General features: G+C 31.4%; 2 protein-coding genes across 2 annotated transcripts; both read left to right on the forward strand.

The window, feature by feature from the left end:
- The first annotated feature begins 973 nt into the window (after positions 1–973).
- LOC140971125 (RHOMBOID-like protein 1) lies at positions 974–3,505 on the forward strand. Its single transcript, XM_073433212.1, has 6 exons — positions 974–1,521; positions 1,992–2,155; positions 2,251–2,414; positions 2,513–2,769; positions 2,910–3,036; positions 3,175–3,505. The coding sequence occupies exons 1-6, from the start codon at positions 1,199–1,201 to the stop codon at positions 3,295–3,297; spliced, it is 1,158 nt and encodes a 385-aa protein (XP_073289313.1). The 5' UTR covers positions 974–1,198; the 3' UTR covers positions 3,298–3,505.
- Positions 3,506–10,716: 7,211 nt separating this feature from the next.
- Positions 10,717–12,504, forward strand: LOC140971126 (expansin-A6-like). The gene is made up of 3 exons (XM_073433213.1): positions 10,717–10,973; positions 11,049–11,373; positions 11,945–12,504. The coding sequence occupies exons 1-3, from the start codon at positions 10,820–10,822 to the stop codon at positions 12,252–12,254; spliced, it is 789 nt and encodes a 262-aa protein (XP_073289314.1). The 5' UTR covers positions 10,717–10,819; the 3' UTR covers positions 12,255–12,504.
- Positions 12,505–12,815: the final 311 nt, after the last annotated feature.

Genomic DNA, 12,815 nt, shown 5'->3' on the forward strand with positions numbered 1-12,815 from the left:
TTATATATTTAAATCAAAATAAATTAGATTTAACAACAAATCTGAGTTAAATCGTGTTTTTAACTCCAATCTAGCTATTTGCACACGTGTACTATTAATTGGCACGATTTACCAATTTGAGTTGAACAACGTTTTAACTAAAAAATGCGACATCTAATTATAACCGAATTAATTTTTAATTTTTTTTTTGAGTTTTAAATATGTTTGCATCTAAATCAAGCTGAGTTAAAGAAGAAATTTGATGAAGCTCAAAAATATATAATGAGATCTAAAAAAATGTTCGAAAAAGAATTGTAAAAGTGCTTATAACTAGTTTTTCAAAAATGGGTCACCCCTAATTTAATGTTTAAATCTTATTTAATATTTTGAAAAGCCAAAATATACGATCTCATAGTTTAATGACACATAACCCACAATATGTCCGAAATCATTATTTTCATAATATCATATCTTTTTAAAATTATTTATCAATAAAATAACCTTATAATATAAAATATATAACATTTTTAAACTTCATTATCCCATATGTATTAACAATTTTTTTTAATAAAAACTTAAAAGCCTATAAACAAGTTTATGATACAAAATTTTATTAACTAATTGAAATAAGTTAAGTCATACACGTTCTTATCCGTTAAACAAAGATATTAAATGTAACTTTTTTTGTAATTTATTCATTCTAATTTAATTATTTCTTGACCTTTAGGGATTGTTGAAGGGGAAGTTGGTAAAAAATCCACAATCAAAACATTTCTTTGGGTTCACTCCCTACCCACAAAATTGTGGTACTATGTCATACAAATTGTGGTACACTTCATGTGGAAATGTGATACACTTCATGTGAAAATGTGGTACTAAAAAAGTACCCAGAGACTGAACACAAAAAAAAATGACGGCTAGTGACTGATCCCAATTTCCCTATTGTGGAACTTGTAATTTAACTTCCACAAGATGACGTGATTTATGTTCAAAGTCTAAGCATGCGGGGCCAGCTGAATTCTCCAAAGTATTCCACCGTGTGCTTAGAATTACGAGTTTTTTAGGTTCGGACATTGTTCAGCTGTCGACCTACTCGCCTTCCTCCGCCGCCGCCGCCGCCCACCGTAACCACCTAATCCCTGCCTACCATCTTCACTTTTCCAACAAAGTCAGATCAAACCCACCAAAAAGATTCTATCTTTATTGTTATATATCTTCAATGGCCACGGTTGAAGATGGCATCCAAATCAGGGTCCACTCGCGGACTGGGAGCAACATGATCCACCCTGTGTCGGTGGAATCTCCCGAGCCCGCGCCGGCGGCGAGTGCCAATGCCGTTGTTTACAGAGAAGTGAAGCATTTCAAGAAACAGTTTCCCTGGTTGATACCTTTGTTTATAGTGGCTAACACTCTGATGTTTGTCATAACGATGTATGTGAACAATTGCCCCAAGAATTCTCTTTCCTGTGTTGCTGGCTTCTTGGGAAGGTTTTCTTTTCAGCCCTTCAAGGAAAATCCCCTCCTGGGGCCTTCTTCTTCAGCGTAAGCACTTTTTCTATCCAATTCTTTCTAGTTTTAATTCTTGAATTGAGGTTTGAAGATTGATATTGGGAAGTTTTGTGATCTCCAGTGTGGACCCTTTGTTTTTATTGGATTATATGTCTTGATGAATGTTATTTTAGATTACAAGTTCGAAAGGGTAACTTTAGTCCAAATTTTGCTGATATTTTTCAAGACTGAAAGATTTTGTTCGATCTGTGCATTTTTAGAGTAAATTGCAAGAGTGAGATGAATCAGTATTATTAATAAGACTGGAAAATTTGATGTTGATATCCACTCTGCACAATGCTTATGTGATTACTCATTATAATGAATCATGGTTTATCTTTATATGAGGCTTACAAATTTCATGGTTCCGTCTCCTCCCCCTGGCGCGGCAAAGTATCATGATAATGTATGGGATTGATGCTTATGGCATCTATAACACCATTCAATTCATTTTTTTCCTTTAGGTTGGAGAAGATGGGCGCTCTGCAGGTAAATAAAGTTGTCCATGGACATGAAGGATGGCGCCTCATCACTTGTATGTGGTTACATGGTGGAGTTTTTCACTTACTTGCCAACATGTTGAGTCTGTTAGTTATTGGAATTCGACTTGAGCAAGAATTTGGATGTGGTACGCAACATTTTATCATGGCATTTAATTGTGTTATGCCCGTTATTCAAAATATGGTTTTGGCTTATTACTAACATATACATTATGGTTTACAGTACGGGTAGGTCTGCTTTATCTCATTTCTGGGTTTGGAGGAAGTTTGTTATCTGCTCTGTTTATTCAGTCTAACATATCAGTCGGTGCTTCTGGTGCACTATTTGGATTATTGGGAGGAATGCTTTCCGAGCTGATAACCAATTGGTCCATATATGCTAACAAGGTATCATGTACCTTGTGTTCTTTACATCTCTCAAAGTGGTTTACCTTGACCAGCAGTTTCTGACTTAAACATGGAATTACATGAATCCTCTTCTTCAGGTAGCCGCACTAGTGACCCTTGTGATAATTATAGCTATCAACCTAGCCGTTGGAATCCTCCCACACGTGGATAACTTCGCACATATTGGAGGATTTTTATCCGGTTTTCTTCTTGGTTTTGTGTTTTTGATCCGTCCCCAGTTCGGATGGGTTAACCAGAGATATGCGCCTGCTGGATACCCCTCGATGGGTACCCCTAAATTCAAGATGTATCAGTGTGTACTTTGGTTGCTTTCTTTAGTTCTTCTCATTGTAGGGTAAGCATTCGACTCTTCCATCCATGTCTTTATGAGCAAACATAACCTTAGCAATAAATTATCGACAGTAATAATCAAACCAATGTCACCCTTTGTATAAATTGATCCTCAATAATGTCTTTTTGATGTGACTCTTACAGGTTTACTGTTGGGCTTGTTTTGCTTCTCCAAGGGGTGGACTTAAACGATAATTGTTCGTGGTGTCATTATCTTAGTTGTGTTCCTACTTCGAAGTGGAGCTGCAACACGTCCCCAATCTCCTGTCAGGTGAAGAATATGAAACATAATTTCTCAGTCAATAATGTTCCAACATAGATTAAACGTAGCTATCATGTCTGTCGTAAGATTTGGAAACATTCCCTAATAGTTTTTTTGTTCATTGCTTGAACATATATGGTTTTCCAGGCGGAGCAAGCTGGGAACCAGTATACTTTAATGTGCTCGAACAATGGTAAAAACCAGACGTATTCACTCACGAACCCAACTGCGACTGAGATACAAGGTCTATGCACACAGCTCTGTCGTTGAAAGATTGCATTCTGTCGTCTCGAGGGCTCAAAGACACCCCCACTTGCAAGCTCTCTTACAAGAATGATAAACTCAAAGATTATTACATACTTTTGTAAAGCTACATATAATTCGACATGTGTCGAGTCACTATACAATATCATAGATAATATGTGGTAAGAACTAAGAAGTACATTTGTGTTACTTTCATACATAGATTGATGATTCATGACTAGAACGAATTTTATCAAATAAATAGCGACCTCTAAACACCTGAATTTAAAGATTATGCCATAATTCATAGAATGATTGGATTGTTTTGGATAAATAGATTACAAGGAGTGCATTTCAAATTCAAATATCATTATCATTGGGTGATTCAAATTTTATTTTAAAGTTATGTTCAATTTAAATGAAAATTGAATACCAAACCAACTCAAAGTGTGAAAGACCATTCTATCTTTCTTCAATACATTATTTAGACCATTCTATCTGATGTAATCCACTCGGCGTAGCATAGATAAAACTATTCATTGGATTTATTTGGCTTATTTTGGTCGAAAGTCAAGTAAGCATAATATTTACATTGTCCATCATATACTATGTGTGACATTTATGATATTAAAGTTGTCTAATCAGTTTAACTGAAAATTGAACGAGCAACCAACTCAAAGTTAGAAATTTAAAGAAATATCTCAAATTTAATTTCCACCTTTTTATGAATATTTTATTATTATAATAATTATANATGCGACATATTAGTTTTTCTAGTTTGAGATTCAGCCTACCCATTTATAAGGGCCACACCATCCCTACTTTTCATTCAAATCAAATCATGGACTTTCAACCGGATACATTCCCATATTTATTTTTTTTCGAATAAAAATAAAAATTATGATTTAAGTATTGAGGAACGAATGTAGTTGCCAAACTAAATTTGAACGGTTTAAAACATTTAAACTCAATTCTATTCATAGTAGAGCGGTCAAGAAACAACTCTTGTTACAGCAACCGGAACTGTCAGTTGGCGTAATTTTATGTTTAGTTTTTTTTCCAAAATGTAAAAAGTATCTCAATTTTTCTTTATTTAAAGTTTACTACAATATATGTGCATCATAAATTAGTAACAAAATTCTAGAGAATAATTGTCTTTAAAAAAAAGACTACAAGTATAAATTGTTTTTTATGAGTGAAAACTGGACAAAGCACATGGAGATGGGTGGGCGTACATATTGGTTGATGAAATCGAAAGTGAACAGTGGTGGCCAATGGGAGATACGAAATCAATAATTCTACTCACATGTGGCCTGTGGGCGTCTGCTTCTTTATTATTATTATTATTATTATTATTATTATTATTATTTATTTATTTATTTATTACTTTTTCAAAAAGGAAATGTGGTTGGATTTTGAATTATCGAACTACCTATTTCCGGCCATTTCAGTGCACATGGCCTTCGGAACTTGGAAGTGTAATGTGACTATATATAATAATGTCGGTGCCTATAAGGTAGAAATAAATTTGTCTATAGATTTATTCATTTAAATTAATTATTGGTATTTATAACGATAATGCATTATAAAATACAAGAATTTGTTAAATTATTAAAACATTTCTCATGTCATATTTCAACATGATACAACAGCAAGGGAGGTTGTGTGTTCATTATCCTGTAGGGTAAAATTAGTCCATGTACATTTTATTGAGTCATGTGTTGTTTGTGGTATCTCAATTTCAAACATATATTTCTTCTTTCCGAAATCATAATTTTTATTTTTATTTTATATCGTCAATGTGTTTCCTTTATTAAAATATACCTTGTAACAACTGTGAATATCGGAATTTTTAAAATGTATAATAGTTCTACCAATACATCTTAACCACGCTTCTAGCTTATTAATTAATAATTTCACTATATCGCAACTCCTGGAATTGAACACTTGCATGTACTTTACTAAATAGTAATGATATGACTCGATTTTTTTTTCAAGTTTATAGCAATCTAAATATCAGATTTCGATCGTTTTTTCAATAAATAAATAAAAATAATAAATTGCCAATAAAACGCCGATTTTTGTACANTTTCAAGTTTATAGCAATCTAAATATCAGATTTCGATCGTTTTTTCGATAAATAAATAAAAATAATAAAATTGCCAATAAAACGTCGATTTTTGTACACTCTAGCTAGATAGGTTGCAAACTCTTTTTCTTTTTTCTTTTTTTTTTTTGCATTAAAGACGGTTTGTTCTAATTTATGTTAGTACTGAAATTTGAAGCTTATGTGATATTGTTCATATTATTAAGAATAGAGAAACAAAATGATCAGTTTATCTTAGTAATCTCAATTTATCTCCAAATGATATTGCAACAAAATAGGAGTGTTCCATATAATTTGTCGAAGTGACCAAATAATGCATATACATTATCTATGTTATGAAAATTTAACACTATTTTGTTAATATCATACTAGAATGCATTTAATAGTGAAACAAGTTCTTAGGAAAATTGAATCGCCAATGCAATTTATACAAATTTAATTTTGTTTAATTATTTTTTAAAAAAAATTTAGATTCTATTAGTTATCTTATAATTGCGAAAGAAATATCAAATAAATTACATATGAAAAATACAATTGCGAGGATGAGATTTTAATAAGTTTTTTTTATTAAAATAAAGAGGTACTTTTGTCGCACTCTAAAATACGACCACGAGCTCTTGCTTTACGCAGAGTATGACTGAGTTTTTGTATATTATATTTTTTTAAACAAATGCTACTTTACTTTTTATTGTGGTTTAATAACTTGATTTTTCAGAATTAATGGTTCAGGAATAATAATTGTTAAAAAGTGATGCATTAATATTTGGAAATGAAAGAGACTTTTGCCTAATTAATGCTATTTAAAACTCTTTTGAACTTTCTTTTTCTTTTGAAAACTTTTTTTTATTAGTTTCGATAGACGTCAATCTCACTCCATTTTTTAAAAAATAAAATAAAATAGTTCTTTAATATGGTTGAGTATTTTTACATATTGTATAAATTCAAAAAAAAATATTGTTCGTCTTCGTAAAAGTATATATGTTGGATTAAAGAATGGTAATTTTGTGGGCGGAGACTAAGATTTGGTACCAAATCTGATTAATCCACAGTTCAAGTGCACCAATCAAACATATAAATTAGATACTATACGCTGGAAATGGCCCTGATTAAATTTTCTTGTCTAAATTATTATTGTAATATTTATTGCTAATATTATTTTTTCTGGTATAATTAATAACGTGGATGGGTTAATTCGAGGTAGGAACTTGAAAATCTAAGCGGAGTGTATTCAATGTAGAAATTTAATGATTTTCAATGACTTTTTTAAACGATAGATTTCCGTGGATTTGATATATTTCATGGAAATTTGTAGACTTTTTGCAAGATTTTGGTAGAATCACAATTAAATTTAACAAAATCAAAATTTCAATCTCTATTTCTATTCAACATGCATAAATAATTAATCAATAAATTTTTAATTTATAAAATAATTAAATTTCTAATATTGAATACATACCCCTAAATAACAAAATATCCCAAAGTTTAAAGGGTGAACCTTATGGTGCGTGAGGATAAATAGGATTATATAAATATGATATGATATGATATAATATGAAATATGATAATTTTAAATCTTAATATAAGGTAAAAAGATATGTCTATTTACATTAATAAAATAAAATGAATATAAACAAATGCTTATATGCGTCAATAATGGAAATATATTCTTAAAAAATTTATGATTAAAATTAATAGAATTTATATAAAAATACATTAAGTTTGAGCTTTATTATAAAAATCGAGCACATAATCATGAATAATCTTGTCCTATTATAAAATTTGTAACTTGTTTTTCTTAATTACTCAAACTTATACATAAAAATTCTTAGTTTAAAATATTTTTTAAAAGAATCGTATGATCGAGCGTTTGTTGTTTTACATATAGTTATAGTTTGTAGTGATGATGCAACTGAAATATTTTATGTCGTACACCAATCTATATTTATATACACTACAATTTTCATGTTATGCGATCATCTAATTAGTATCCTTAGTCTTTACTATCACTAGGTAGGTGGAAATAAGATGGAGGTGAGTTTAGCTAAGAATTCAATATTTTTAAATTGAAAGAGCTCTAAACTATTTTTTTTAAGGATAAATTTTATGAAACTCACATTTTGAATTTTTAGACTTTTAATTTAAATTTTTTAATATTATACTGTAAATTATAACTTAAATGATTGCTTTTATAAAAAAATTTGAGGTACCGACAAGCTCAACCACTTTGAATTTAAATAATCTAGCTAACATAAAGCTCGTTATTTTGTTTATTTATGCGTTTATTATGTAATTTATGCTTTTTATAACGGTATATAAATGCTCTTAATTGTCACCTATAACAAGCGCGACAACCCGGTGAATTTTGAGAAATAATTTGCTTAAATTTCTCAAAAGACTTTATCCCTTCTCGAGCTTAATTAAATTTATGATGCGCATAATACTTATATGTATATGTCTACTTCTTGCTATTTTGATAACTCTATATAGTCGAATTTCAATTTTAATTCTATATTTTTCAATTGTTGGCAAGTTTAGTTCTTTTTATTTAGAATATTGATATGACACTGCATACGTAACTTCATGTCGACATCTTGTCGTTAATAAAGGATCAAAATTAAATTAAAATTTAACTATGCATATTATAAAAATTAAAAAAAAAACTTTCATAGAACGTTCTTGTTATCATCTCTGATCCTAAAACTTCATATCCAACGAGGACATAATTACGGATAATGATAAATAAAGAAAAGAAAACCTCCCGTGATGGATAATAATTCTTGATTAGGCAGCTCAAACACCTGAGATCCTTCTAGAATCCTCGAGTTAAGAATTTATACACACATGAATCAGAGATTTCGCTCATTTTAGGGGCATGTATATGTATATACATACATATATACGTAAAATTATATATTTAGAAAAATGTAATGGAAGGGAATAGAGTGATGGATGAAAGCATAAAGTTTAAGATTCTATACCTTGACATAGAATTCAGGTTTTTCCAATGTACAGTGGTTAAAATATTGAGTGTGAACAAAATATAAGACTAAAATTCTACCCCTAAAATACGTACGTCAAATTGACTTGTAACATGTACTATATGTTATGTGAGTTATATAGGTTTGCTTTTTCAAAAGATTATCCAATTTTAATTTATTAAGAGTCAAATTGAATGCATTTTCGCCTCTGTAACCAAGTAATAATTTCACTCTCTGGCCTAGCGGTTAGGTTCGCCAATTATAAAACCAGTACGACAAATTGGTCTCAAACGGTATGTTACAATTAATGGTTATTTGTATATTCTCTAAAAAAAAAACAAAACAAAACACGACGTTTATGTTATGATGTTTTACTTCGTTTAAATTAATTATTGTATCATTCAATCTATATACGCAATCTATATACGAATAAATATAAAATTAGGAAAAATTGTAAAATTTGTCCTTTAAATTAATAATATTGCAAGTTTAATATTTTAAACAGTCAAATGACAATGTTATAATTTTGATCATTTTCTTATTGGGGTATTCAAATGGCATCCAATATGACTTTAATTAATATTCGACATCACATCAACAATATTCAATCAACAATATTCAATGTATAAGAAAAGTAGACTAAAACTTAAAAAAAACAAAGATGACACCACATCATAAATATTCAATATATAAGAAAAATAGACTCAAACTAAAAAAAGATAGTTAATTAAAATCGATATTTAATGTTACGATCAAATGCTTATCACAAAACCAAATGATATAGTTGTTAGTCAAAACAAAACTTTATTTCATTATACTTGTGTTCTAAAAAGTCGAGCTGTTCGAGCCATGAGTCCGTCGAGGTTCGTCTTTTTATGTTGGTGTTGTCTAATATTCCATAGATGAATCTTACCATTTCCTTAGCTTCGATCATGTTCTTAGTAGATACAGTATTGTACTGTTAAGATATGACGTCACTTTTTTACTACCCACCTAACAAGTCAGATCAAACGGCGCAACGTCAGCAGTTCGACGCACGAGAATTTCCCAAGACATCACTCATCTCAATATTACTCTCACTCATACACGCTTAACCCAACAGTGTCCCGCCCCAAAAAGTATTGAAATATGTTTCTTGGAAGGCTTGAACTCATGATCTCGCTCTAATATCAATAACTATGATCAAACACTTATCACTATGTCAAAAGCTATGTTAATTTAAATGATCAAAATCACAATAAAACCAATTTATAGGATAACAAAATGTATTTACTTTATTACTATTATTAATAAAAATGATTTTTTAAATATATTTAAAATCACCTGTTAATTGGGTTTTATTGGCTTGTTTTGAAAGTTGCGTAATTGTCTTATTTGATTTTTTGGATATTTTATTAATTTTATTTTAGAAGATTGTGATAATATTTTATTGTGTTTTATTTGAATATCTTTCTTTCTCATATTACGAGATTTGATATCTGATTGTTTTGATTGACATATCCCATATTTAAGAAGAAATATCCAAGTTGATGAATGTGTAAAGGAAAAGTGGTTAAGTTTTGTGCTGATATTTTAAATTTTGCTTATGAATAATGATGAATTATCGAAGAAATTTTTATAGAAAATACAGAACATGAATAGTCTATATATTATGCTGAGAACTTGTCGGTTCATATGTGTCTGATATTAAAGAAAAAAGTAAATTTGTATATTTTTTGTCGCAATATTTTCTAAAACATTCTAATTTTGAGAGTTTTAATTATTAGTGGTATACACGTATTCAAAGTTTCATGAAGTCATTTCTTGGGAGAAGTTGATATCATTTTCGGGAGAGAACAATCCATAGTGTCGAATGGAGTTCGAGTGAAGTGGAAACAAAGTCGAATATTGCTGCGGTTTCCTTCTCTGGTCTCTATGAGTGGAAGTTGGATGTTATCTTACTTTACTCTTTTTGTTTTACGCTCGTCTTCTCAAATAAATAAGAATGGAAATTGATTAAGTAAAGTCTATTAAACTTATTTATCATAAAGATATCATAAGAAAAATACAATATTTTATATTATTTAAGTCTTTGTATGAGCATAACATTGGAGGTTTATTAAATTTATTTTACCTAGATGTGGTCCAATAGACTTGGATTTTGTTGGATTGAACTAAGTTAAAATGACAATGTTATTTATTTATTTTAATTTTATTATTTATTTACTTAATAAACAATAAAGAAGTACGAAAACACAATTTCATCACCAAGTATTTAAAAAAAATTGAACTTTAATAAAATATTCATGGAGAATGGTTGAAGAAAATAGTAAAAAGAGGCGCATTAATTGGGGGTGGGGGAATAATTACGGGGCTCCTGCCCTTTGAGCAACTCTACCAGTACCAGTAGCCCCCCAACCTCCATAAGTATCCCTCCATCTTCCTCCCCCACTCCTCACTGCAACCACAGATTCACGAATCCAAAATGGCTGCTGGATTCAAGCTGCTGCTCTGTATTTCCAGTACCCTCTGTTTTCTTGCATCTGTTCAGGCCAGAATCCCCGGCGTCTACGCCGGCGGCCCTTGGCAATCCGCCCATGCAACGTTCTACGGCGGCAGTGACGCCTCCGGCACAATGGGTACCTCTCCTTCGCATTATAATGGTTCAATTACTTCTGGCTTGTGACTTTTTTAATAATGTATTGGTTGTTTAGGTGGTGCTTGTGGGTACGGGAATCTGTACAGCCAAGGGTACGGCGTGAACACGGCGGCACTGAGCACCGCGCTGTTCAACAACGGGCTGAGTTGCGGGGCGTGTTTCGAGATAAAATGCAACGCAGCCCAGGCCCCAAGGTGGTGCAACCCCGGGAACCCGTCCATTTTCGTGACGGCCACCAATTTCTGCCCGCCGAACTTCGCGCTGCCCAATGATAATGGCGGATGGTGCAATCCTCCTAGGACACATTTCGATCTCGCCATGCCCATGTTCCTCAAAATCGCGCAGTACCGCGCCGGAATCGTTCCCGTCAACTTCCACCGGTAACAAAGATTATCTCATGTTTATATATGCTAAAGACTGAAGTTGCTAAAGATCGCTAATGGAATTTTTTTGTTTTAAAAAAATGTGTTTATCATTGAAACTTCTCTACCATAATATTTTTTCTATCATGAACTCTTATAATCCAAAATTAAGTTTTTCACAAATTCAAAATGTTATTTTAATTATTCAGATTAAACTAGAAAACAGGGGAATAAATATTTATTTATATAGAAAAATGACTTTCTGTCAAAAAATTGTAGTTATAAATTAATTTCATATACCAAAATGTACTTAGCTAACAATTTTCATAACCACCCATATGAAAATTTTAACAACTTTATATAAAATTAGATCAGTAAAATATGTGAATATATCCCAAAAGACCATAATAACAAAATCAGCTCTCTCTCTATATATTTCTTGCTTAAATATGCATGATATCATATAACTGGCCCTTAATTTTTATGTTGTTCGACAAGTAAATATCGAATGTGTATAAAATAGATTAGGATTTCATTCTGAAATCATGACAGGATTAAGCTAATTTTGGTTACTGTTCTTGAATCACAGGGTGCCTTGCAGAAAGCAAGGAGGGATCAGATTCACCATCAACGGCTTCCGTTTCTTCAACCTGGTTCTGGTTACCAACGTCGCCGGCGCCGGCGACATCGTCCGTGTAAGCGTCAAAGGCACCAGGACCCAGTGGATGGACATGAGCCGCAACTGGGGCCAGAATTGGCAGTCGAACGCCAAACTCGTGGGCCAGGCCTTGTCTTTCCGAGTCACGGCCAGCGACCGCCGCACGTCGACTTCCATGAACTTGGTTCCAGCCAATTGGCAGTTCGGGCAAACTTTCATGGCCAAAAACTTCAGGGTCTGAGGTTACTCGGAATAGATTTTCTGGGTAAACTTCAAGTCGTTGATGATCTAAAGACTAAAGTAGCTCAAGAAATTGTTACAGAATTAGAAAAACAAAACCTGTGTGTTTTTTTTTTGGTTTTGATCTATTTTCTGGTTAAAAACCTCGACACGTGGGAGCTGAGAAGATGTAGCCCACGCGCGGTCTAATTATATTGTGAAATGTCTTAGTAGTACAACATTATAGTATACATATTCAAACTTCTGTCAAACCATCTTCACTTTAATTATTGTTTTTTATTTTAACTTGTTAAAATGTAGATTTTGGTATTAGTTTATATATTTGAGTAATCCAGTAAAACTTTGGAAAATAATTTTTTTATAAACTTCTCTAATTTTGGTTTTAGTCCTTTAACATGTGAAATTTAGGTTTTGATGTGATAAATTATAATTTATGAATATTTTGGTCTGATTGTTGAGGTCAATTTATAAGTACGATGCCGATATTTTTCGATGTTAGGTCAATGCTTTGACAAAATAAGACTAAAAAATAAAATTTAAAGTTATCGTATCAAAATCAAAA

Source organism: Primulina huaijiensis, chromosome 2 (genome assembly GCF_012295235.1).
Source record: "Primulina huaijiensis isolate GDHJ02 chromosome 2, ASM1229523v2, whole genome shotgun sequence".
In the NCBI taxonomy this organism is placed as follows: Eukaryota; Viridiplantae; Streptophyta; class Magnoliopsida; order Lamiales; family Gesneriaceae; genus Primulina; species Primulina huaijiensis.

Coding starts and splice junctions, on each gene's coding strand:
- LOC140971125 (XM_073433212.1), top strand. CDS start 1,199: ATGGCCACGGTTGAAGATGGCATCCAAATCAGGGTCCACTCGCGGACT. Junction 1,522..1,991: donor CTGGGGCCTTCTTCTTCAGC/GTAAGCACTTTT, acceptor TTTTTCCTTTAG/GTTGGAGAAGATGGGCGCTC. Junction 2,770..2,909: donor TTAGTTCTTCTCATTGTAGG/GTAAGCATTCGA, acceptor TGACTCTTACAG/GTTTACTGTTGGGCTTGTTT.
- LOC140971126 (XM_073433213.1), top strand. CDS start 10,820: ATGGCTGCTGGATTCAAGCTGCTGCTCTGTATTTCCAGTACCCTCTGT. Junction 10,974..11,048: donor TGACGCCTCCGGCACAATGG/GTACCTCTCCTT, acceptor TTGGTTGTTTAG/GTGGTGCTTGTGGGTACGGG. Junction 11,374..11,944: donor GTTCCCGTCAACTTCCACCG/GTAACAAAGATT, acceptor CTTGAATCACAG/GGTGCCTTGCAGAAAGCAAG.